General features: G+C 37.8%; 1 protein-coding gene across 2 annotated transcripts; it reads left to right on the forward strand.

Annotated features, from left to right (window-relative positions):
* The first annotated feature begins 572 nt into the window (after window positions 1–572).
* Window positions 573–27214, forward strand: GPR155 (G protein-coupled receptor 155). Of its 2 annotated transcripts, none has more exons than XM_058028330.1 (16): window positions 573–700; window positions 4832–5337; window positions 8777–9176; window positions 10503–10668; window positions 11856–12011; window positions 12997–13080; window positions 14349–14469; window positions 15724–15808; window positions 15889–15979; window positions 16992–17265; window positions 17897–17998; window positions 19734–19867; window positions 21341–21436; window positions 22281–22345; window positions 23008–23145; window positions 25219–27214. In XM_058028330.1, exons 2-16 carry the CDS (start codon window positions 4878–4880, stop codon window positions 25439–25441), a joined length of 2595 nt encoding a protein of 864 aa, XP_057884313.1. In that variant the 5' UTR covers window positions 573–700; window positions 4832–4877; the 3' UTR covers window positions 25442–27214. The 2 variants fall into 2 exon arrangements, with proteins under 2 accessions (XP_057884313.1, XP_057884314.1); XM_058028331.1 differs by having other exon boundaries at window positions 25166–25244.
* The last annotated feature ends 26 nt before the right edge of the window (window positions 27215–27240 follow it).

Genomic DNA, 27240 nt, shown 5'->3' on the forward strand with positions numbered 1-27240 from the left:
GTCCTCGTTTTTTGCAAGAGAATCTTCTGTCATTACCAGTCTTTAGTGTTTACTGGGGAAACGAGTGACTGGTCAGATCTGTGGAACCGACGGCACGTGGAAAACACGGGGTTGTGTTTCTAAGCGCTCTGACTGCCGGGGAAAGTTGGAACGGGAGTAGGAGGCTGAGGGCCAGGGGAGCCGGCGCCGCTATCGGGCCCGCCGAGCTGCAGGTGACGCTGCCTCGGGCCGATAACGGGGGGTGACCCTGCCCGGCCTCCCGCCCGCGGGGCTGCGGGCAGCTGGCGGCAGCCACGAAGGCCGCCCCGGGAGCGGCCAGGGCTCGTTCCGCTCTCGTACTCCCGGGGAGGCGGCTCCCGAGCGCGGGGGAAGCCCCCGGGCCGAGGTGGCGGCGGAGACCCGGGCGCCCCCCGCGCGGCGGCCGCCGAGCCGCCATCTTGCGGCCGCTCCCTCCCTCCCCCGGCCGCGCCGCCGCGCCGCCGCGCAGCCCCGGCCTGCCCGGGGTCCGCCCGGAGCCCGCCCGCCCGCGGCGCTCCGCCGGCTGCGGGGCTGTCGCTGGCGGGGCGGGCCGGGGCGGGCCAGACCTCCTCTCCCTGGCCTCGGTACCGGCGGCCTCGGCCTTAGAGGGGTTCTGAGTTTGGCAGAGCACAAACCCTCCCCACGCACCCCGGTGCGGAGGCGCCTACCGAAAGCTGAGTAGGTAAGCTGCCCGCTCCTTTCCCCGGCTTCTGGCGCTGTTTTCTGCTGAGGCAGCTGTCACGCAGGGCAGTGCTGCCGGTTTTTTATCTTTGACTGAAATGCCGTGTGCTCCTAGCTGGGGTGACCATGGGAAGAGAGCAGTGATGGGCCGGGAAGGGGCAGGCGAGAGGCGTTGGTTTTGTGTTAGCTCTCTGGCTGCAATTCAATGGATTTTACATCCCACTTTGGCAAGTGGTGCAAGTGAGGTGCTTTTAAAGGGTGCTGGCAAGAAAATGTTATCTACCTTTTGAAAAATGTTTTGCTATGTACTTCAGAAGTATATATCTATTTGTTGACAAGCCCCAATGTCAGCTTAAGCGAAAATTACGTGGAGGTATATTTTTCATTCATTTTCTGTGTTGACATTCGGTGCCGCTGGCAGCTCTTGCTTCATTTGGTCTTGTCTGAGCTGCACTGCCAAAGTTTTGCGGAGCTTGAAGCGCTGCTGTGAGCTGTGCCAGCCGTGTGCTCCGGGCAGGCCTCAGCATCCCCAGGTGCCCAGGGCGTGCGGCTGCTGCACAGCCAGGGGCTTTCCGCGATGGCATCCTGGGAGAAGGATGGCAAAGGAAATGTGATAGTGAAAAACAACTGGCGTTGTCCGGGTTTCCAGATATAGGTGGCACAGTTCTTGTGCTAATTGCTGTTGCTGTATTGTTCTCTCTCTCTGTTTTCTTAGCCCAATAAAGAGAAAAGTAAAAATTGTGGTTAACTTGCAAAAATTAGGAACTGCGGTAATCACTTCTTCCCACTTAACTTTTATCATTTTATCTCCCTGAAGTTGCTTCCTCTTTGACTTAACAAATTTTTGCATGAAAGTGCATGTAGTACACACTTATCTTAGCTGAGAACGGGGTCGTAGAGCTGCTACGAGTGGTAACTCTTCCTACCCTGATTCCATTATAATTTTCCTGAGTAAAATAATGTGTCATCCTTTTGTTCAAGTAGGAGAGTTTCTGCATTGCATTTAACTAGGTCATGTTGTGGGATATAATTTATGAGCAATGTGCACGGTCTTGCCAGTGTCACCATATTATCCTGAGAGTGCTTATCAGTTGGAAGCTTAAAAGTGAGAGACCAGAGGGGAGATACACATTGAAGTTACCTCTTTTATTGGCTCATTCTGTCTTTGACTTTCATTAGAAAAAGAAGATGAAAGGGGTTTTCCCTTCCTTTGGTGAAGGAGACAGTTTCTCTATTTCTGTACTCGGAGAGGAACCTGATGTTGCTTAACTCACAGCTGCTGGAGAATTGAGTTTCTGGTCTAGTGGATTTTAAGAATTTACAAATATTGACAACCTACAAGCGAAATGTTTTGTGGGAAGTTTAAACTGCACTTGTTATTTGCTCTGTGTCTATTGTTGGTCTTCATACAAGGCTTCCTCTCGTGCAAGCTGACAGTCTGGCTGCAAGCAGCTATGCTTGCCTGGCACAGTCGGCAGCAGATAGGGCAGCATTATTGCTAAAAGCTGTGTCTGTATTGGCCTCCAGCTCCCAAAAATGCACCTGTGGCTGAGTTCTCAAGGATTCAAATCTCAATCCTCAATCCCTGAAGGGATAACTGCAAATCATATGTTCTATCGAGTCAAAGCTAAGTGCTTTCCCTCGCAACTGTATTATATTTCCTTATTTTAGTGTCATTTGTCTGGTTAGTTTGCTACATATACTATGAGAACAAACTAATTTCTGTGTCAAATATATCAGGTTTTGGGTTTACATGAGATCATTACCTCTGATTTCAGTAAGAACTGTGAATTGAAAATAATTTCACTCTTTTGAGATGCTAGTTTGGGATAAGCCTGAGGTGTAACAAGGCTGTATATTAAATCTGTGATTAGTCATTACATAATCTCACAACAGTTATATAAATGTCTGTATCCTATAGAGCAAAGAGGGCTGAGATGTACTCACTGTGTTAAGCAGAATGCAAAAGCTTGCATTTCTGGAAAACACTGCTTGGCCATAGATGCTCTGTGTTAAATATGAAGGGTTTGGGATGTGCATGGCTCTCGAGCTGAAGAGATGATTCACTCTCAAAGCCCTCTGGGGAGTGCCAGGAGCAGCTTTTACTGTGATAGAGTTCTTCTCTTTGAAACTCTTGTGGTTTACCAAAAATTTGTCCTATATGACTTGACAGGCTCCCTTGTAATGAAATTGAAGGTAGGCTGAAGGAAGGCTGCAGGAATCTATGTCTGTCTGTCTGTCTGTCTATCTATCTATCTCTCTATCTATCTCGCTTACAGATGATGGTTAGAGTTGTGTGGGTGTGTATCCATGTCAGTTTTGATCAAGTGAGGAAGATAAGGGATTTACATTTTGTACCAATTTTGTGAAGAGAAATAATGATTTTTATATAGAAGGAAGAGAGGCTTGTCATTAGCCTTGAATAGGAAAGCACAGGAGAAGGAATGCTAGAATTTAGAGATAGATGCAGTTGGAGTACACTCCCACTACAGATCAAATGTTGCATTTGGTTAAAAAAGTTTCAGCTGTATCTTATTGCTGAAGAAAAATACCTTGAGAGAGCAGTGAGTAGGTTGAACACATTGTGCTGCTGGGAGCCTTAGCTCTGTGCAGTGCTGTAAGCTTGGAGAATTTGACATGGGGCTGTGCTGAAAACCTGCTTTTTACCTTACAGCTAGTGTAGAATGGTGCTGATTTCTTTCAAGAATTCAGTGTTGGAAATCTGTCTCTGGTCCTCTTTTGAACATTTTACAAATTCCAACAATATCCTTAAGTATTTTAGTAGAAGAAATGGTTTGTTGTTTGCTTCATTTCTTGCAAGTTTCCCCATTGTTCTGTAGCAAATAATACATTGAGTTCCTGGTCCAAATAAATCTAAGCTAATTCATCATCTATAATATAAGAAAGTAAAGCCTTTAAAATAAGCCCTACTTGGAGTGAGACTCATTTTCCTTGGGAGAAGGGATAGCCAAGGCTACTAGACAGATCTGGATGATGCAGCAGCTCAGTCCAGATGAATTACCAGAGCATCATAGAAGTGCTTACCAAAAGCCTCAGGCACAAATAAGTCATGAGTCAAAGAGTTGAAGCTTGTGAATATTTATATGCTGGATGCCAGGGTGTGAAACAGACCTTACAAGACCTCACCTTTGCACTGACTTGATTTACTTGCTTATTTACGTGGCTGCTGTGTTTTGTGTTCCTTGTGGATAGGATAGAAAGAGGCTGGGAAGACTCTTAAACCAGTTGCTGATTTGCACAGATTGTGCCATACAAAGCATTGCTTGGGACTTGGCAATTTTGACTTTACCTTAAATACCTTAGGGGATACCTTAAATAGCTTAGGGGAAATCTGCTCACCTTTGCCTTAGTTTCTATCCCTACAAGTGAGGTAAGTCATCTTGACTTCCTAAATAAAGTATTTCAGGATTTAGTCATGTCAGAACTTTATGTGCATCAGTTACCTGACGTACTGCACAGGTTTCAGAGCTATATTGCCAAAGCCATATCTGTTTCTGGCAGGACCTTGCTATTGACCAATGAATATTTGTGTTTGATATCCACTCTCCTCATCTGATTTGCAGACTTTACGTGTCTGCTTGCATATAGAACCTGTGGTGTTGTAATCGGCCCTTCCAAAGGCAATTGCTGCTACCAAGTGAGGAAAGGGGTCAGCAGATATTTCTGTTGTACATAAATGCTTCATGCATACTTAAATTTCCCTGGTCCAGACCTAAAGAATTGTATGTAGAAATATGGGTCAGGTCTAGTGCAATGAATTAAATCACTGGCTGCTGTGTCATCTGTAGATTCTTTGCTAACTGAAAAGTCTGTCATTAGCACACAATATTGAAATGTTGGGAGAGGTCCAAGTTGCATGAAGCAAGGTACAAACTTCAAGGGTGATATGATAATTTAAACTCTAAATTTTTCTGGAAGGTAAAGAGGACCTTGCCAAATGTTTTTGTACCAGAGTGGAGAAGCTTTGATTCTTCATCACATTTATCTTTCTTTCATGATGATCAGTTCTTGTAGGGGCTATTCCTGTTGTCCATTCTGTAATAATTTAAGAGGGCATAAGCTTGTACTTAAAGGAATAAAGTTAATAAGTGTACTTTTGTTCCTTTTACAGATGAGATCATTTCACACTCTTCTTTTGGAAGAGGTGATCAGAGGAAATGGATAGCTATTCAGACTTCACTGCAAAGAACCTCTCACCTTCAGCTAACATGTCTCTTTCTTTGCCTGGACAAGCTGGACTCAATACCACCGGCGATCCCCCTTCTATGTCAATAAGCAGGCTTTTCCCAGCCCTGTTGGAATGCTTTGGAATCATTCTTTGTGGCTACATAGCTGGAAGAGCCAACATTATCACATCAACTCAGGCCAAAGGACTGGGAAATTTTGTGTCCCGTTTTGCACTCCCGGCTTTACTGTTCAAAAACATGGTGGTACTTAATTTTTCAAATGTGAATTGGTCCTTCCTGTACAGTGTTTTAATTGCCAAAGCTGCTGTGTTTTTTTTAGTCTGTGTTTTAACGTTGTTAGTAGCCAGTCCTGAGAACCGATTTAGCAAAGCAGGTTTGTTCCCTATTTTTGCTACACAAAGCAATGACTTTGCACTGGGATATCCAATAGGTGAGTATGTTTTCTTCTTTAAAATTATTGTCACTGTTCTAGGCATGTTTGCTTTTATGTTTCCATAATTTGAAGTTGACTTCTGAATTGAAGTTCCACGCAATTGAAATAATTTCTGAAGTGCCTCTCAAATTCTCTTTGAGACTGCTCATCATCTAGGAAAGATTAAACCAAAAAAAGAGAGCAAGTTGGTTCTAGCAAAACAAAAAACAAGATGTTTGATTACAGAATTGAAAATACAATTACAAAGGCAATGTCAAGCATGCAATTCCAGATTATATGTAACAAGTAGATCCATATTTTAGATTACTTTAGGAGTTAACAGTATCTTTCTCATTATTCCAAGGCAGCATGTTTAGGAGAATTCACAATTTTTCTTATTCTCTTCAAATTTGCTTGATGTGTATAAAATTTAGACAAATGCAATTGCATACTTTCTTAAAATGAAAATACTGTGTTTCCCTCGGTTGTATTTCCTGAGATTTATTCCTCTTGAATGAAATCAGAAGTATGCCACAAATGGGGCTGTGAGAATTATATCTTTGTTTGTTGGTATGCCTTTTAGATGCCAATTAGAGTTTATCTTTTTTTAAATATATATGTTTTGGTGGGTCTCTGAATGTATTGCCATTGTATCCTGGTTAAAAAATTCTTTCAGCTTTTACTTTCTTGTAAGACTGCATATTTCTTCAGGTACTCCATGATTTATAAGATATGATTTATATTTTTTTATGTATGATATTGACAAAATCTACGCCATTTAGAGCTTTACTGTAATAGTTACTGCAACAGAAGCATTGTAGGCTCTTGAGGTTTATTTCCTCTTGTCCTTTCCCTTCTCCCATCCCCAAATTTTCACTGGTGTTGGGTTCATGCTGTCACCTGTGCAAACTTTTTGCTATTAGTAAAATATTACCCAAGCTTCTCTGAAGTGTTTGCAGAAATGGACAACAAAGAATGCCTTGCTGTTTTTATGTGGTAGAGGTAGTGTTTTGAACAAAGCCTGATCTTTTAATGAAAAAATATTTTTAAATGCTGTAGCAGTGGAAATTTGTAAAGGAAAAAAATCAATATTGGCAAATTACACACTAAACCAACACTATTTAAAAAGGCATTTTGAATTCTCTTAATCATTCCTGAGTCTTCATCCCATGTAATTTCTTTAATACATTACTATTATTATGTATTATTTCTTTACTATGCTTTTTTTTCCTGTTTGAAAAGATTTGCACATAGCAAAATCAAAATGTGGGTCAAATTTTTGAAGCTTATTACTGTTTTTCTGTTATCATGGTTTTGATAGTTCTAGATTAAAAAGTGATGTTGGGGTGAAAAAGAACCAGCTGGCAGAGAGGTTTATTAGCACACCCCTGATGTAGTCAGAATTACTATGATAAAAAGCTTTGGGCTTTTAATTGCAGGGTAATATGATACAAGTCTGACAAACAGATTCAGGTGTTCTCTAGAGCTGTGTGTTAAAGCCCAGGTGTACAGAGGTGCTGTGTGGGTGGCAGTCACTGTGACTTTAATCATACTCACTGTATTAAGCATGGACAACTAGTGTATGATTTAGATGTACTTCTGAGCAGTTGGGACATGGAAGAATTGATTTTTTTTAAAAACCAAAGTATATTTGATTTCAGTTTTTTGTTACAATCAGCAAGCAGGCACCATGATTTAAATAAAAGGAAAACTTTTAATCAGTATAGAAGTTGTGGATTATTTTTACTGTGCTAAGGATTCTTTAAGACTGATGTCTTATTTTTTTTCCACCCATTGACTCAGTAATCTAACTCAATTTTTTGTACCCAGTAAAATGCATTCTAAGCTCATACATGAATTAAAGTACATATAGACCTTAAGTTACTGTCTTAAGTATGCAGATTCACTTTACCAGAATGTAAAGGTTTTTAAAATTTTTCACTCAGACATTAATTACACGTGACTTGGGTGGAGTTGTGTTTGAGTGACATGGGCATTCTGTATAAAGCAATATAAAATATCAGTCTCAGGTTTGAGGTTTCAGGAAAAAAACTGTTTGCATAAAAAGTGTCCAGCATGTTTAAAGTGGTTTTGATTAGTAGGTTGTGTTTAGTGCTTAAAACTGACTTGTTCAATGCAGTAACTAACCCCAAACTTGGTACTTCTGTTCAGCAGTCTATTTAGGATTTTATACAGGTAGTTCTTCTACATGTACTTTAATAATGGCCTGTAAAAGTAAAAATGCCTTTGGTGCCTTTTTTTATATATATAAGAAATCAGCCAGTTGAGAATGTCAGTTTATTTGCTGTAAAGAGGAGACTCTTCAAAAGTGAGTGCTGATTTAGCATTTGGAAGTTCCTGTCATTCCAGAGGCTTAAATAATACAAAGGTAAAACTCTGTGGATTTTGAGAAATGTAGTCACGAGGAAAAACTTTTTCAGAAAACGTTAATAATGTTGTTATTAATAATTATGAATTGCATAGTATATATCTAATACATATTATTTGTAAGAATTATTATAAAATTAACTATATATACATGTACTATAATTGACATACTATTAAGAACTATAGCATATTATTGATAATTACTAATAACAAATAATTGTTATATTTAATAACTTTAAGTCAGGTAAAAGAGAACATTCTACTTTTAAAGCATTGGGGGTTTTTTTAATTCACATTAGAATTGAATCTTTTATATGTTTCCAAAACATTTTCATTATTTTTGAAGTGCCTTTAGTACAAACTTGAAACAAGCAATTCTTCTTTGACTCAGAAATATGTAGTAGTAATGAAGGCAAAAGCTTATGATTTGGAGCTCCTTGAGGGACCAAAACTACAGCAAGTAACTCTTGTCCTAAGTAGTCCCAGAGAATGAACCAATAATTATGTCAGAAAATTTTTTCCCAGTTGTTGCTTTGTTGTGTTGCAATGAATCGATGTAGAAAGATCACACCTGGCTTACCCATTGAGAACTGATTAAACTCCAAAGAACTGAGACTCCCTTAAGATGGGAAGCAACTTGTATCCTGCAAAGGTGCCTTTAATTCTCCCCAACTGTCATGTTTCTGGGGAGGAAAAGCAAGTCAGAAATAAAGCCAAAATTTTTCCAGCATTTGGGATGACTCAAAGGAAACATAGAATTGTTACTTTGTTTTCTTTCTTTTTTTCTGTTTATGGTGGCTAATTGTAGGAAGATTAATAGCATTGGATAGTTAATCTTTGGTCTTTAATGTGTTCTTTAGATAAGTGTATAACTGTTGCCTAATATGATAGGACATACTTCTCTTCCTGCATTATCTTATATTGATTGTTATTGATTACTTCAGTTCCTTCTGGAGGAAACTTAAATAATTTTCTGTAGTTTTCAGAGAGCAAAATTTAATTTCAGTATTTCAATGTATTTTTCTGCTGAAGTGTTATCACTCATAATTCTTCATTTTCTGTCTTCTAGTTGAAGCTTTATATCAAAACACTTACCCAGAGTATCTCCAGTACATTTACCTAGTGGCTCCAATATCTCTTATGATGCTAAACCCCCTGGGGTTTATCTTCTGTGAAATCCAGAAGTGGAGGAATAATCGCACTGTGTCACAGAGCAAAATTAAAATAGTGGGCCTAGCACTCCTCCGAGTTTTGCAGAACCCAATTGTATTCATGGTCTTCATAGGAATTGCCTCAAATTTTATTCTTGGCCAGAAAATTCCTGAATACCTTGAAAACTTCCTTGATGGACTGGGCAGTTCATTTTCTGGCTCTGCACTTTTTTACCTTGGACTGACCATGGTGGGACAAACGAAGAAACTGACAAAGGGTATGTTTGTTGCACTGATCCTTCTCATCACAGCCAAACTGTAAGTTCAGTTTATGTATTTTTATACTTCTCTAGATGTTTTAAGCTCTGAATATCCTGGTCAGATGGCTTTTCTCTCAAAAACATTATGTTAATAGTACATTTCACTCCCAGAATTTGAGCGAGTCCTTCCCAAACTCTTTGATAAAATACAGCTGTTAATTTTTAAAGGAAATTTAAGAGACTAGAAACCTGTTGTCAAGCTCTGCAGAGAAAGAAATTCAGAGGTGCTGTGCCTTCATAGACTGCCTACAGGCCATCTGTCGTGAATTGGGTATTTGGGGAATTAGTAGCTTAAATCAAAATTTACTGAATAAATAGATAGTAGTGAGTTTAAATATATTAGATTAGTATTTGTATTTTATTTGGCTTAAACAATGCATCTCCAAATTAGTTGTTTCTCCTTACTTTATCTATAAGTCTTTGAAACTATACTGGAAGAGCATAAAAATGGTCACTTCATGCTCTAAAACTGCTTGACTTTTAAGCATGAATAAATGCAAAGTTCTGTTTAGAACTTGTACTATCATAATCTTCCCTTGAATATATTTCAGGGAATATTTATTTATTTATTTGATATAAAATATTTTATTTCCTACAGAACTACAATTAACTTGATAGAATGTTTGGGTTTTAAGTTTATATTGTAAAATTTGAAGGTGCATTTCAGTATCAAGTACAACTAACCCTCAAAGCTAAAGACCTAGTCTGTAAACCAGCTTAATGACAAATTTTATAATGAAAAAAAGTGTGAAAAACGCTGGGTTTTAATGTTACCACTTTGTTTACTGTAGGGCTATGTAAGATTTACACTGAGTCTATGTGAGATCTGGGCTATTGCTGAAATAGCCTTGATGTCACTGGTTTGCTGGCCAGAACTTTTGGCATGGGGATACTTAAGCTTGAGTCCTTATTATATTTCAGACAGCTTGCACAAAGGTGGACTGAATTTCGGAGCTGCTGACTGCTTATAGCTACTATTACTGTAACAGCTGTAAATTGAGAGAGTTTTTAATGTCTTGGCATTCTAAATTTGAAGTTTGTACAAAGAATGTGTCTACACAGTCAGGGAAGCTGCTTCTACGCCCGAGTTTGTTGATATGTTTGTCCTTCTTATTTTAATGTAATTTGTGATGGAAGATTTTTAAGCAGCTGGGAAATATTTTGATAACAATAAAAGCAATCATTCAAAGTGATGTCAGTATTTTGCTTTTCATAAGTAGTATTCAAAGCCTTAAATTTCCTTTTTATTCATTTTCTGGGTAAAGAAGAGTCTATTGTAGGTTGAGTAATATTTTTTCAATTGCTTTTTCCCCTTTTCTTTCAGGCTCATGTTGCCATTTCTCTGCAGAGAGATGGTGGAGCTCTTGGACAAGACTGACAACGTGGTCAATCACACCAGTTTATCAAACTATGCATTTCTTTATGGAGTTTTTCCAGCAGCACCTGGTGTCGCAATATTTGCAAGTCAATTTAACATGGAAGTAGGAATTGTATGTAGTTAAACTTTTCCAAATATGTCCTAACTTTGAGCCTAACTTCTTTGATTAAATAAAAAAATAAGTAGGCTTGAAGAATTTGCTTTTCTGAAGTATAGATATCTTAGAATTACTTGTACTCCCAGGATCTTTCCTGATGTCTTAAGTGTCTTGATAGTCCTCATTTTTTTTTTTTTTTTCATTTGTGACTCTAGTAGAAAAAGATAGGATAACTTCAGATATAAGGAATTTGTATCTCTCTTGTTTTTTGGGGTTGTGTTTTAGTCCGGTTTTTTCCAACGATTTTATCTTTGAGATGTTTTTGTAGGGGAAAAAATAAATTATGTTACTGACTTCAGTAAGAATAGTGTCACAGCTGAAAATTTATGAAAGATCTTAAGCTTTAACTGATTCATTGTGCTGCCCTTCAGTTAAATCTTGTGATAGAAAGCATTTTACTTTATATGTACGTAGTAGAGGATACCTTTTTGACTTAAAAAAATTTTAGAATTGTTTCTTCCACTTGAAGTGACATTAACACACTTTTGTTGATTTTCATTGTTTTTAGTGGTTTCTATTTTGGAGTTGTTTAGATGTATTTTTTTTTTAAGAAAAAGGGATAATAAAAGTAAATCTTGCAAGATAGAATTTTAACCTCTGGAAATTTCTTTAAAGCAGAGTCTCTAGTATGAGTAACAACTCAAATTTCCATCACTGTGCAAATTGTAGAAAGTAGAAAGACAATGAGAAGCCAAACTAGAAATCACTTGTAAATATATATGGTTTCTTCTCATGAATTAGTGCATATTAATATTTGCATAGCTACATGGTTTTTTTTAGTTATTTATTGTGTGAATTTTTACATCCACAAGCAAAATGTGGCAGTGTAAATTTACCCCTGGACAGCAGTTATTAGTTTATTTGATGCCCATGAACAAGCTCTGTAGACATCTGCAGTAGGAGACTCAACTCCTGCTATTTCAGAAGCTTGTTAAAATTTTCAGTTTAGCTCTGTGTATAAACCAGATACTTTCTGGCTCAAATTCTAAATAATTTGTTACTGAAACAACTCATTATTTGTGAAAATTCTAGGTATGTTTAATTCAAAGATCCAATTTTGCCAGTTGTTGTATTCCTGAAAGCAGATTGTTTACCTTGAGATGCAATTGACTTGGTTGTTGTTTCTGTTTGACTCTTGGCAGATTACCTCAGGCATGGTGATCAGCACGTTTGTGTCTGCCCCCATCATGTATGTTTCTGCCTGGCTGCTGACCATCCCTTCCATGGACCCCAACCCCCTGGCAGCTGCCCTGCAGAACGTCAGCTTTGACATCAGCATCATCAGCCTCATCTCTCTGGTACGCGCTGCGCTCCGGCTCAGGGCAGCCCGGCTGTGTCACTGCAGGAGCTGTGCTTCCTCATCTCACCCTCGGCATCCTCAGCACAGGGGCAGGAAGGAGTTCAACAACCTGAGTAGGCAGTGGGGCTGCTGCAAACTGCACTGTACAGAAAGATGAGTGACTGAATTAGAGCGTTTAGTGCAGAGCTTGAGAGGGTTTTTGTTAGGTTTGTTTTAATAACAGGGTGTGGGGGAATTCAAGTACTAGTTTACACCACAGAGAGTGGTTACATCAAGCCAAGTGGGGTGCTTGGATATCACAGTAATGAGGGCTGTGTACAAACTTCAGCTCCAGAAATGTCAGTGCGTATTTGTTTAATGAAGTCTTAATGAGCATTAATGAAATAGTTTAACCTGAAAAATTTATGTTTATCAAATTCCTTTACTAGAAATTATTTTCTTAAAACTCAGTTGATAATCCAGAAGTCCAATGTGAATTTTGGTTTTGTTTTATAGAAAGTACAGATGGTATGATTACTTTATTTGCTTTTTAAAAATAAAAACATGCATATTGGAAGGAGTTGGAATTTTCTGAAGTTGTTGTCTCACTGAAGTCCTCTTATCTTGAAACTGCCTAAAGGGAAGCCAGAAGTGAATGCTACCTCTTGCTGGTCAGATAATTTTGGGAGATTCAGGGGGTGTGGATTTTAAATTCTAAATTGCCAGGCTACACTGTGGTCATTTGTGTCCTGAGGAACTAACAGGTTTCTGCATGCTCCAGGCAAGTGCTTGGTCTTTACTGGAAATACTTCACCAACATGAGAGCACCAAGATGCTTTTTCTGACCACAGCTGCTGAGGCAAAGGGGCTGGCAGCATATTGTAGCAGTCATGTTGCTAAGATCTGTTGTATATTTAATTTCACCATCATCTGCCAGAATACTCATCTTCTTCTTTTGGGTTTTGTTTTATTTTTAAATTAATTTTTCTTCTTGTATGTTACAGACCTGGTCTCTTACTGTTGTTGTTCTGAGTAAGAAATACAAACAGATTCCTCATATGATTACAACAAATCTACTTGTTGCTCAGGTCAGTAGTAAGGAGAATGCTGTTGTGTGAGGTTAGGGTTTAAGTTTTTAACAATTTTGGTAGTTTGATTTTTACAGTGAGATTTTTATAGCGAACTGTGGACGGCAGGTGAATTTAATGTGTGACTTGTCTAAATAATTTCAGTGCTGTGAAATACACCCTTGAAGAAAATGATAGTTAATGTGGGCACTGTGATTCCTGAACAGAACCATAAACAATCAGAACAGAGCATGGCTTCTGAGATGTTTTCTTAGTTATTGCCCAGTACTGTTGAGAGCACTTCTTTTTCAATTATGCCCATCTGAAACAATACCAGGAGCAGCAGCCTGTGTTTGACTCTATAGTAACCCTATTCAAGGAGCTAAATAGAAAAATAATCCCTGTGCTGGTTTATGTCCCTGAAGCTCTTGCAGAGAGATCGGCAGGTGAAAGTGCTGTGCAAGGATGTGTGGGAATGTATGGCTGCTGGCTAGGGAAGGCTAAAGCCAAGTGGCTCTGGATTAATTTTAATTGTTATTTAATCTGAGAGAGCACTAAAGAGTACATGCTCCTTATTCTCTTGAAGTCAGCTGCACAACTGGAACAGCCTGTGCTTCTATAACATCTGTGTGGTAGTGCTTTCTGAAGTGTTCTGTAGTTGTTTTGTTTTTTTTTTTAATCTGATCACAGAGTCACATCTAAAAATGTCATGTATGATAACTGCAGGTGCTTCTGTTCTGTACCAACAAAGCTAGCTAAGATGAACTTAAAAAAATAGAACTATTTTGTTACAGTTTCCACAATACTTCACCCTATCTTTTCAGATTCCTTCAGTGTTAAAATTATCATATATGCAATATCACAGTGTGACAACTGGTGTAATTCTTGGCTGAACCAATACCAATTTATCTCAGTTTCATGTGCAAATAATTTTAGGTAAATGCTTTGTATTTGCCAAAACCATCACCATTTACTTACTATAAGGTATATAAAGTTGGGGTTTTACCTGATTTGCCTTACTCCTAGTTTATATGAGCTGTATACATGCTGTCAAAAATCCCTCCTGAAAATAAGGTAGCATAGTTAAGTGACACAGCTGTAATACTGAATTTATTGTGGCAGTACTTTACTACTAAATGAAGTATCCAGTTCATAAAATCACTCTCCAGTGCATCTGGGGGTGGAGTTTAAAGCTCACTGCAGGTAAATAGCTCTCTGTTCAGTTTTTGGGGTTTTTTTGTCATTCTGCTTTCCCAGTTTGAATGATGGTATCTTACTTTTCTTTCCAGTTTATTGCTTGCATTGGAATGGTGGCATGGAATTTCACTGTTAAAGAGAAGGACATCACCATCCAGATCCTCGTATTTATATTCCTCTACAGCTCACTTTACAGCACCTACCTATGGACAGGTATGATTTTCCTAGGCAGGGCCAAGGTAGTGAAATGAAAGATTAATGTCCTGAAATAATGTTAATTATATTCTTCAGAGTACTTGCTCCTTTCACTAGTTTGTATTTCTACAAATGGGGATACCTGGAAGTTGTGCTGAGGTTTAGTGTTAGGCACTGCTGCTGCTGGTGGAAGCTTCTGCTGAGTCTGGCTGGTGTGTGACAAGAGACAAGAACCTACTCTCAAGGCAGAAGTAGAGCCTACTCTCAACTACAATTAGAGTGAATTTGGGGGGTTGCCCTTCAGCTAGTCAAAGTGTTAATGATGCTTTTTAATGCAGAGTTTAAGATTTAATTATTCAGCATTAAGTACATTTAAAAACTGGTGCAACAAAAAAAAAAATAGAAAATACAGAATGAAGGAAAATACCCAAGTATCTTTAACATCTCTTTCCCCTGGAAATTGTTTGTAAAAACAATATGTGTGCATAAGATTAATGCAGGAATTGAAACAGAAAGAATTGAAAGATGCTTCAAGAAGCTTGGGGAACCTTACATATATGATTAAAAGAAAAGAGACTTTGAGTATTCAAGATATTTTTGTCCAGAATCTATGGATTTAATTCCTGTGGTGTTTTTCTGGAGTGAGTTGTGTTTGTTTAGCTGGAGTACATAGCTCATGATTGGTGGGGTCTAATATAAATACCAGCTTTGCTTCCACATGAGAATGTTGCTGGGCTGTGCTGAGGTGTGAGTAGGCTAGGCAGTTCCACAAGATACTCCTGAAAGAGTTAGGTAAAAACATGCAAAACTTTCTAGTTAAATTTATCATTGACTTTACAAAGGACTAGTTTTTACAGAAATGTTATAACTGAATACAACACTATTTGTTGGTTGCTAAAGAGTGTTGGGATAGAAAACTGCTGTTAATACCTAAAGAAATTAGTTACTTATATCTTAAATGTTCTTATGACATCTTTTTTACCCTTGTGAACCTTTCTTATCATTTAGAAGTGAATATTTAATATAAAATGTCCTGGAATTTTTTCAATGTTTCACTATTAACATGATTTTTTAAGCAATGGGTATTTCTAATTGACTTTCTCAGAGTACAATCGGACAAATTATTTTGTAATACTTAAAGGTCAAAGAAGAATATCTTAAGCTGTTGAGCTGGTCACATCATAGAGTTTCTAGGCTCTGTACTTACCAATTCCCTTTTCAGTAATAAACAAGGCATTTATTTTGGTTTTCTTTTGGGTTTGCTTTTTTTAGGTTTTCTGTCTTTTTCTTTATTTCTGTTGAAGAAGAGAGAAACAGTGAAGATTCCCATTGGGTTTATCATCGTAGCTGGATGGGGGTAAGTGAATTCAAATGCTTCCCTGCTGAATTAGTAGAGCATGATAAATATGTAATGTACTTCCTATTTTGTTCTTTCAGAGTCCCAACAGTTCTGGTAGGAATCTTACTAATTGTTGGTGAACGTAACAACAGCAGTATTGACTCTGCCTTTTTCTATGGAAAGCATCAGGTAGGAACATGTTCTGTCCTCAGCACTTCACATTTCTGCCATGCTACCTGTGCAAGTGGCTTTCAGCCAAAGTGCAGACTACTGTAATAAAAGTATCCTTGTAGAATGCTTATAGATTGATACAAAATGTATTTCTGTCATGACCCACCAGGAACATTTGCTTGGAGAAGGACCTTCATGTTTAGGCAGCTATGACTAAGGAAAAAGGGAGTAGGCTTCTTAAAGAAAAAACTTAGGAGTGGTAATAAATTACAGAGCTCTTTTCCTGATGACTAATTTGTATTCTAGCCTGATAGTTATCTAAAATTGTTGTTATCCAGTATCTAATTAATGGCTTTTGGTCTGTAATAGATAGGATATGCATCACCTGTGTAGCAGTAACTGCTTGCACTATGGTAGGCTTCTCAGCACAATCATAGGTTGAAATACCCTGAACTACCATTTTTACCAGCAAATAGTTCCTCTTATCAGAGGATATAGAGTGTATTAGCATTTGTCATCTTTTCTCCCTCTCTGTCTTGTGGACAGAGAGTCCATGAGTCCAGGATTGTTCATGTGGCACTTTCACAAGTATTAAATAGCCTCAGAGTGGATTCTGGGTATCAGTGCAGGTGATTAGAAGGAAAGGCTAATTAATAGGGTGCTCCCCATTGGCTAAAGAATGTAAATTAGAGCACATTCCTCTTTGGAGTGAAAAGGTACCTGAGCAGAACTTAACCCAGAACACTGGTGATCCTGAGAGGAAGGGGGAAGACAATGAGGGGATGTTTTTGGATTGGGAAACAGAGGTCCACACAGGGGTCCACACTTTAAAAAACAAACAAAAAAGCTCAATTACTCAGGCAAGGAAAATTAGTCTCTTTTAGTGCTATGAGGTGCAAGAGCAGTAAATATAGGAAATATACTCTTGTTCAGACTCATTTGTAAGTGTATTTAGAAAAGTACAGAAGTTAGAAAAACACATGCAACTATTTTCCTATATTTAAGTGCACTTTCTTTGCTTTCTTAACAGATAATTACCACGGCAGTGGTACTGTTCATCAGTATATTGATGTCAGGTGTGTCACTGATGTGCATGAACAGGAGTAGGCGAGGGTCCAGCTATGGAGTGTTGAACCCATACTCACCACGTAGCTCAATGGAGGAGGTTGAAGTGGAAGGGAGTGGGCAGAATCATACTTCAGCCACTATGACTCAGTCTTCTCCAGAATCTTCTGCACAATCTTCTCCAGAATCTTCTGCACAGTCTTCTCCAAGATCTTCTGCACAGACATCTGAAGAAAAAGGTAGACAAAATATATTTGTATAAAGAATAACCGGCCTAGGGTGCTATAAACTAATATTTCAAATGTAATTCTGACCTGGGAAGGACACTTTACAGCTTCAAGTGTTAGATTAGGACAGAAGAAAATCTAGATATAACTGCCCGAGTATTTAGGTTTGTGTTCCTAAAGTTTGATTGTTACCATTGTAAGAGTTGGGTAAGTGAACAAGAAGAAAAGCCTGTGGATGATTTTTGTGTAAGTAGTAATACCTTGATAAGGATGTGATAAATGCAGCCCACTAGGCATCTTAGATTGTTTACCTACTAAATTGTCTCACTGAGATTAAATGCCAACAGAAACACTCAGTGTGTTTCTAATCCTTTTATGTATGTAGCCTTTTTGATCACCTCCTAGTTTTTTGCGTGTTACTAAAAGTGCTTCTGTTGTTTCAATGGTGGTAGTGTTATGTTAAACTATTAGTATTAGTGACCCATTTACCCTCTCAACAAACTGGAAAAATTAAGTCTGTCTTCTCCTTTTGGGTTATTTTTCAGCATAGTAGTTAAAGCTGCATAGAATATATTGTTACACTTGGAAAATGAATTATGGTAGTGAAGGAAGCTAACTATCCTATTACTGTATATATTAATAGGTTGCTGTTCTTGTCAAACAACTAATGGTGAATTATCGTGTGCTAAAGACAGCAAAGCAGTGTCAGATGCTGTTGAAAGCAAGATTCCTCCAATTGAGACAGGTAAAGCAGTAGTATCTCCTTGTTTTAATACTACAGGCACTTCCCCAACATCTATGTGTTATTCTCACAAAGAAACTATTGGAGCTATTGTTCCCTTGACTCCACCTGGATAGCTGATATTTTGTATTAAATTGAATTATTAGGTAGTGTTATAGCTGTTTGTTCTCTTCTGCTCATAGTTGTTTGTAGTCTTTCAGTGCTCAAGATGGACAGTTGTTTTGGATGTCACTTTTTTACCACAAAGATATTGTGGTGTATTCTGAGCATTCAGACTTTACCTCTCCATTGTTGTCTTGTTTGGATGCTGGCAAGTTGAATGCATAACCCTACTTTGCATCAAGCTTTTAACATAAAGTACTTTTTTACATCCTCATATTCACATATTGCATCTTTTAAAAAGCCTTTGTTGTAATCTGGCACAGGTTTTGAACACTAAATAAGATCTAGAGGAGCAAGTGCTTACTGCAAATTAGATTAAATGTCCATGCTGGGGTGTACTATTTATGTCTAGAGAAGAGAGATGGAGAAAATGGACTAAGAGGGCCTTAGGAGTCACTAAAATAGAAAAAAAAGGATTGAACTGACTGTTGAACACCTGTCTGGAAACTGCATGCCCAGTGCATTCTCACTGCACATCAGTGCCAGTAATCAAAGCTGGCTGCCAGTACAACTTGACTCTTTTTCCTATTTCTTTTCTTGTTTTCATGCATTCTTAACAAGGCGATCATATCCTTATGCTTTGTTTGCATGCAGCATAAATTTCACTAAATCTAAATATTTCACACTGAAGCATACTTCAGTTATGTCTCATCTCACAAAATGCTCCCTTTCTGCCTATTGCCAACTATTTTATTTATTAAGTAATTCAGACAAGCACCATAAGAATGTCTTCAAGAATAGAGGAAGGCCAATTTAATTTTCTTATCCTAAAAGATAAGGTAGAAAATACCTTTTGGTTGAGTGGAAATTATTTCAACCTCCTGAGTGAACACTTCAAAACTATAAATCAGTAAAAGCAAATTGTAATGCATACACTTGTGTAACCTTGGCTGCAATAATTACTAATTCTTCTATTATCTCACTGAACTGCTTCGAGTCACCTGGTACCAATTCCTATGTATGGCCTTGCCAGGAAGTTTTTCACTGCCATCTAGAGGAAGATACTCAGAATTTCTTAGAACTATGTAGCTGGAAGACAAGCATCCATTCTCATTGCGTTTGACTCCTTTCATTGGTAGAACTGTGATCATGTTCTGATATACTGTGTTAAAAATACAGTCACAGACCTGAAATAAATATGATTTTCTGTCTGATGTAGAGGTAAACAACACTGAGATGCAGAGTAAAAACATTAGAGCTGACAGTATATTTGATTTTTTTCAGAAATAAATTTAAAATTTAAAAACTGTTCAGGGAAATATTTTTTCATTATTTTCATTACTTCTAATAGTGTTTTCTCAATGTTAACCACACATTCAGTTTGAATTAAATCTTTGAGAGAAAAATTCTGTTGGAAAAGCTTTTATCAATTTAGGAGCACACGTCAACTTCAGCTGTTTCATTTGAGAGTAGATGTCTGAACAGGTTATTGTCAAAGCCAATATTAAATTTTGTGTGTGTCACTTCAGTAGGGTTACTTAACAAGGTAATTTGACTCAGCAAGTTACATGAACAAGTTTGTTCATGGAGTTCTGAAGATAGAAGGCTAATGAAGAATTTCTGGTTTGTTTTCCAGTGGATCAGTGTGTGACTCACTGCAGTGCTCAGACGTGTGTGTTGGCTCAGGAAGAACAGCTTCTACAGACTGGAGACAAGCAGCTGGCCAGACATGGGCTGCTGTGCTTACTTCTCATTGTTGGCCTATTTGCTGTAAATATTCTTTCTCCCCATGTTAACTCTTTGAGGTAGAATGATTTTTAGGAAAGCTGTGTAGACAATCCAGTAAAAATCTTCCAGTTGCTTAAGTAACAATTCATTATATAAAACAGAGGCTATATTTTGCTTCCTTATTGGAACAGGGATGTCATACAGTTAATTTTTCTGTGCCACATCATAAATTAAATGCAAGTTAAGATTGATGATGTTGAGCAAGATACTGGAGAACCCAAAAGGGGAAAAAAAAGTGAAGTTATATCATTATATCATTCGTCACTACTGCCCTTCTTCCCAGTTTTCTCAAGAATTGGTCTTCTTCCCTAGACAATTATCAATTAAAAATATAAACTGAATTCTTCTTCTGGAGGAGACTACAAAAATTGTTCTATCGGATCAGGCTTATACTGGAACCTGAATTTCTCTGAGGTGTTAAAAAATAATCTTAAGATTATTTTAAATGGGAAAATGCAATTTTGTTGGTTTTAGTGGTGTTTGGAGCAACATTGCTAAGTTAGTGTTGCCACTCATCATTACTGACTCCAAGATGTGTTGGTGTTTGCTCCTGTGTACAAGTGTGAAATACCAGAATGTAATGTGTTGGGGATATAATTTTAATTTTTAACTGTGACAAAGGCAAGAAACTTTTCTCTGAATGTAAAGCTCAGTTGAGTTTCTTGTGGATGTCAGTTGGGAGAAGCATTTTTATTTGAAATGGAAAATACTGTGGCACAAATATATAATACTACAAAGCAGGACTGTGCAGCACAACAGTGTGGGTTAGTAGCTACTGCTTTTGCTTTTCAAGTTCTGTTAAATTACAAAATGAAATGTTTCCCTCTCAAATTTCCTGTATCAAGTATTTCATGCTAGTATTTTTTGGCATCTTTTAAAGGATACCCCAACTGTCAACCTATATTTTAGCTGTATCTGAATGATTATGTAGATACTATGAAATAAGATGAGTTACTTTAAAGAATTAGCCTTTGCGCTCAAATGGGTTAACTTTGGAGGTTTACTCCTTCTCTCAGGCATCTCAAGTAGCTGAAGTGGTATGTGCTTCACCTTAACATAATCCTAACTCTGCAAGAAATATGTAGAAAGCACTGGCCTCAGCTAAGCAGCCTTAAGACAAACACTGCAAATCTGTCTGGGCTCATATTGGCTGTGTTATGTTGAAAACCTAAGTATGCTTGAGGCAAGTTCCTTACATAAACATGTAAAGAACTCTTACCTTGCCATGTTTTGCGTTGTTATGTTTAAAACAGCCAAGGTTCCCCCTCCTGCCAAGCTATTAAACCTAACCGAGATGATGTTTTAAGGTGTTTATTCCCTCTTACTTCTCTCTATCTGAATAAGGAGACCATGAACGCTGTGCAAGAATTATTAGCATGTGAGGAGAAGGAAGCTTTTGATTTTTAACAGTTAGGTTACATTTGTGTGTTTGTTGTTTTTCTATTTTCTTTACAGAATCTCTCCAGTTGCTTGTGGTGGCTGTTCAACCAAGAGCCTGGAAGGCTGTATGTGGAACTGCAATTCTTCTGTGCTGTGTTTAATTTTGGTCAGGTACTTACCAATGTTTGTTCTGAAAATGGCCATGTTGGTGGGTGTTGCAGCAGATAACACACATCTTTTATGACCATGAACACTTTCAAAAGTGCAAGTGACAATTGAATGCCAATGCTCATGGAAACTGATGAGGAATTTAGCCTTATTTGTACCAAAGCTTCCCTGGTGTCTCTTCTGTGGAGTTACATCAGTTGCAAGGCAGCTCCATGGGTGCTGTCTCTGTAAGGTTTAAATGATATCTCTGGTTTCAGTGACAGCTCCATAGCAAAGACCTGAAGATGGATGCTGGTTCTGGCTGCACTTGGCCTGGTTCAGTGCTCCTGACACCAGGCAGCTTTGGCACCTGTGCAGGTGAAAGCCAGGCAGTGTCAATACACACAACAGAGGAACATTTTACACAGCCATGGCACGTGTGCCTACAGGATGCTCTGCAGTAATGATAGTTGTATATAAAAGCTGCACAGAAAAATGAATTAATTAGAGAGCATTCTAGCACTTACAGTAAGTCTGTTCTTTCCTTTGCATTAACAAAGACAGATTCAATACCTGGCTGTGTAAGGTTGCCAGTTATCCCAAAGTGTCAAGTGGCATGTCACAGCATTAGTTTTACTGAACTATTTCTTGAAGGTTTTATATGATGGACTATTAGGTATTGATATGTCTTTCTAAGGTCCAAATGAAAAATCAAAGCAGAAACAAAATGCGTTTTGAATGATACTTAGAAAAGAGGGATACTTTGCATGTATACATGAAATGTATTTGGCACTGAGTTTATAATTTCTGTCCTATAGAAACCAAAGCTTTTGCTTCATGTTACTTTTTCTTATTTTTTTTTCTGCAGGGCTTCATTTGCTTTGGTATTTTTGGCTTAGATAAGCATTTAATCATTCTGCCATTCAAGCGAAGGTAAATAGATTCTTTGCACTTACACCTATAAACCTGATTATTACTAATAATCGTTTTTGAAGGGAGTTGAGTTTTCAGTGCTGCAGTATTTGGTTTCTTATTTCATTAATCTTCCAAATTTCTTTTCTCTCCCACTTGTCGAGAGATTGTTCTGCCATCCTAATGGCACTTTCAGAAACATAAGTCCTGCAGGCTCCCTAGAGGTGAAATTTTTGCCAAATGAAGGCTCTTCAGAAATAATTTCAGCTGATAAACTAAAACTTAGATCTGGATGCTGAATCAGAATGTGTCTTCACTGCTTTAAAGCGCTGTGTTCATAACCCCATGCCAGTAGTTTGTGTTGCCAGGCCCTTCCACAGTGCAGGAGTGAGTTGTAAAAGCTGCCTTTACTTTAGAGCTGACTGGCTGCCCTGTGAATCCAGCAGCTGGAGCTGGCTCCCAGCTACTCTCTGACTTTCCTTCTGCCCAAGCCTGGAATAACACCTCTGTGTTCAAAAGCCATACAAATATATTAGGAAGATTATATGTAAAGTATTGGGCACAAAAAGAGGTGGCGATAGGCTTCCTGGGAGGTCCATTGTGTTATTTGCAGTTTCCCAAAAAAATGCCTCTGCTTGATTTGCTGTCTTGAATTTTTCTTTTTTTGTGTATGTGTTTTGTAGGCTTGAGTTTTTCTGGGGTGGAAGAGAAGCAGCAGGGCACACAGATGCATCAGTGCCTGAGGAGATCAGGATGACCTGTCAACAGTTTGTTCGTTATCATAGAGATCACTGTGTCAAAAGTATTGTCAAAGGCAGAAGGTAAGGTCCTTCCCTGCACATATAACCTGTTACAGAGCACATAGCCCATCTGCTGAAAACAATGAAATACAGATAATTTTGTGGGTGATTCCTGTTGTATTTATTCAAACCTCAAGATAAGGATTAGAAATTTAACTGTAACAGAAATGTTTCTAGCCTCACACTGAAACATTGGGGCACAAGTTATGATATTATCCCACCTAGGTTTTAAATAAATTATTAAAAGTTTTATATTACTAAGGGATTTCTCCAGATTTTGCATTTAACTAGAGTTCAGGGGATAAAATCTTTCTAAAAAATGTATACCATAACACCTGTAGAAATGCATTAAGACCCTTTGTTTGTTTGGTTTGGTTTTGTTTGTTTTGTTTTGTAGAGTAAGACACTGTCCATAGTTGTAACTAAATGTTTACTAATATGTAGCTTTTATAGGAGGCAAAACTGTTGCAACTGATTTTAGTGTGTACTGAGAGGCCACTTAACATGTGAGATTATAGTGGCTTTAGGACTTTGACGGCTTCTGAGTTTATATCATTTCTTCTACTCATACCTCTAATGAAGCCTAAACTTCAATTTATGAAACCAGTGAAGATTTCAGGGGCAAATTATGTTACCTAAATCAAGGATTATGCCTTCAAATATGTGTAGGTAGATGAGAAGAAAAAAGCAGACAGAAGCAGCAGGAACAAGGAAAAGATTCTGCCTTTAATTAAATATATGAAATGGAGACATGAATTGTTCTAAAAGGACACTTTGAGTGTTCTTGTAATATAAGCTTATAAGTAAGACTGCCTAGGCAGGATAGGGTGGTCTTTTAATGGTCAGGTAGTCCAAAGCCATATTGCAGAACTGTTCTAGACAGCATCATGTGATTTTGTTCAGTCTCTTCAGAAGTCAGTAATGTCCCATAAGAAAGATGTATCAGAAAATGCCTTGTGAAATAGAACAGGTTTTACAGCTGTTTTTCCCATGCCTCTGCTGCTATTGTGGTTTCCTAGGCTTAGGGCTGTTCATTTAGTTGTACTTTGTGGTTTTTATTATTTATACCCACATGAGAATACATGAAATAATGACATTTGTTGCCTTATTGTTGTAATACTGTGTTTGTGCAGAACTTGGTTCATGTTTTATTTCCCCTTATGAATTAAAACAATGCATTTGTCTTGTAATTTTAAATATTCATCTAACTTGATCCTATCCATTTTGATTTAAATGTGCTGTAACTGACATGTTGTAACCATGGATTTTAATTTATTTTCATTTTTGCATCTGCTAATAGATGTTAACACTTGCTCTGTGTTACTGCTGCTTTTAACTTTAAAAAAAAATTAGGGAAAAAATGCTGTCTTTTAGCTCTTAATCAGTTCTAGAAACCCTGTGCTTGGGTACCACATAATAGATCTTAGATAACCAGAAACATTCATTGCTGCAGGTTAATTTTTGCATGGTATGTCTGCTGCAACTAGGCAGATGATAGCATCATTGCCTCATAAATTAGTTTTAAAAATAGCCTTGTTGTAAAGGTTTTGTTTATTCTTAGTACTGCATGTGTGGTCAATATTTAACAGGATATGCAAGTTATAAATGGGCTTTATTTACAATATGTATAATCAGTTAGTGTCTGTTTAAAAGTGTTCAGAAATTATGAAAAGAATTAAAATTCAAACAGAATCTCTGTTGCTGGGGTTAGGTTGCTTTCAGGTCAGATATTTTGTTGCAGAAAGGGTTATGGTAAGAAGTACATGGGAAGTAAGTATCCAAGAAATAGAATTACATTGTGTTAGTTTTCAGAAAGAATGCTACTGATGTCCACTGAATTTTATTTGCAATTGAGATTTCATTTAGAAGCCTAAAACAATGTCCATATTACTTCTCATTGAAATGTCTGTAGGAAAAGGTAGTGAATACTGGCATGTCCCAAATATACAAAACTTGCAAATTCTTTTCTAACATGCTCTTAACCATCATGATGTCTCTCCTTGTTTCCTGCTGTTTTTCCTTGCCTTTCCCCATCGTGCAGTGGTGATACCAGATTTACAGAACATGTGGGTGAATCATTCCTTTGACATACAGGTGTGGTGCCAAGATCTCCACTGGCATCTTCTTTGGCTGTGACCTGGTGAGCTGGCTGCTGCAGGTCGGCCTTGCCTCTGACCGCGGGGAGGCCGTGGTGTACGGGGACAGGCTGCTGAGGGGCGGCGTGCTGCAGCACATCACCAACGAGCTGGAGTTCCGCGATGAGTACCTCTACTACCGCTTCGTCCCCAGGAAATCACCCCCCCCTGACAGCCACTGAGCTGGGCAGGCAAGGCGCTGCTAGCTGGGGTGAGTGTCACCACCTCTTCTGCCTTCACTACTGAAATTGGAAGTATTTCTCGGAGAACTGTGTTATTCTCCCTTGTAACATTAAGAGATGTGGTTCTACTCGTGTCTATTCTGAAGAAAATGGTAGAAAGTTATATTTAGTCAACGTTCCAACCAGAATGCTACTAAACAAAACCAGATGCTCTGGATTTAGAACGTTTTTTCCATTTTGAGCAAAACAAATTTTACTAAATGGTATGTGTCACTGTTGTATTTTAGAAGCATTATTACTGCAGCTTTAATACTGAGGCCACAGCAAGGAAAAAAAACCCCATGAAAGGTATTTTTCATGTTGCTGGATGTTTTAGTGTGATGAAGTATTGATGCCTGTTTATAGTCAGGCTTCCCCTTGACTTCACAGAAGTAGGATTTCTTCTGTCATACCTCAGTTTTTACTACTCTGCTCTTGTCTAACACCAGGAACATTTTTGAGCTGCTTACACCTGAGATCGGTTGGGTTTTTTCCTCCCTTAAAGCTAAAATACTCCAATTAAAAAGACAGAATTACTGTGACAATGTTTCCAATATCAGGGGATTAAAGCTGGGCAAATACCAAGTGCAATAAGTAATAAGTAATGGTTTTGTACAAATCTACCAAATCTTAAAACCGTAGAAATATTCAGTGCTCTCCCAAAATAGGAAATTATATAATGGAATAAACAATTTATTCTGAAATTTTGCCTTATGGTAGTAGAGACACCTTTATCAAGAGCAGATTTTTACATTCTGAAATTAGCCTTTACAGTTTAAATCAGAAGTGCCACCCTCAAATAAAGATTTCATGGAAGCCTTGGTTACATGTGCAAGTCAAGACAAAATTATTTTTCAAATCTTAAAACTTCTAACATTAAATTAATGACTTTTAAATCTAATATATAAAGAGTCCTAAGTGAACATCTGGATTAGGGTTTAGAGTAGCTAAACTTCCTAGATTTTTCCTGATTGCCTAACACAGGTTTCTATTAAACCTCAGGTATCCTCCTACAATTAATTTAGTGTCACTCAGATTCCTGTGCACTAAAGGCAGAATCTGAGGACCTGTGTGTCTTCTGCAATATTTTGAAAAGGGTAAAGACAAGGGTGTTGTATCTGATAGCCATTATGCTGCCCTTTTAAAACTGCAAGAATAGCATTTATATGTCCACATAAAAATTTTATGTAGTGAGGGAAAGAAATCCAGGTATTAAAAATTATTTGCTCAAGCATATGAATAAGTCTTCTCACTCTTTTTAAAAAAAAGTCTTTCCCTTCTCTTTCCTGGTTTTTAAAGTACATGGATTTTAATTACAGCTACTTATGTATCTATTTTGTATTAAGAATTAAAAGTCATTTTAGTAGCATAAGCTACTATTCAACAAGCAGTTGATTTATAGTTGCTATAATTTCCTGCAAGACATAAATTGAAAAAAGAATTCCTTTTACTGTCAGTCTGGTTGCAGTGTGCACAAAAACATAACATCCTGCTGCTTATGTATGCTGTACAACCTGGTATATTTTAATGTTTTCCACCACAAGATAATTGATGTTTGTATCAGGCTGTGGACACAAAGGAAAATGTTTGTGTATTTCCATTATGAATGTTGAAGACAGCTGCATCAAATATTTTGGTATAATTATATATATGTGACTTAAGAGCAGAAACTGCAAGTATGTCTGGCTTCTAAATACTGCAACTTGTCAATAAATCTATTTGATTTCAGAGTTCTGAGCTGTGATGTGGTGTGTGTGGGT

Source organism: Melospiza georgiana, chromosome 7, assembly GCF_028018845.1.
Source record: "Melospiza georgiana isolate bMelGeo1 chromosome 7, bMelGeo1.pri, whole genome shotgun sequence".
Taxonomy (NCBI): Eukaryota; Metazoa; Chordata; class Aves; order Passeriformes; family Passerellidae; genus Melospiza; species Melospiza georgiana.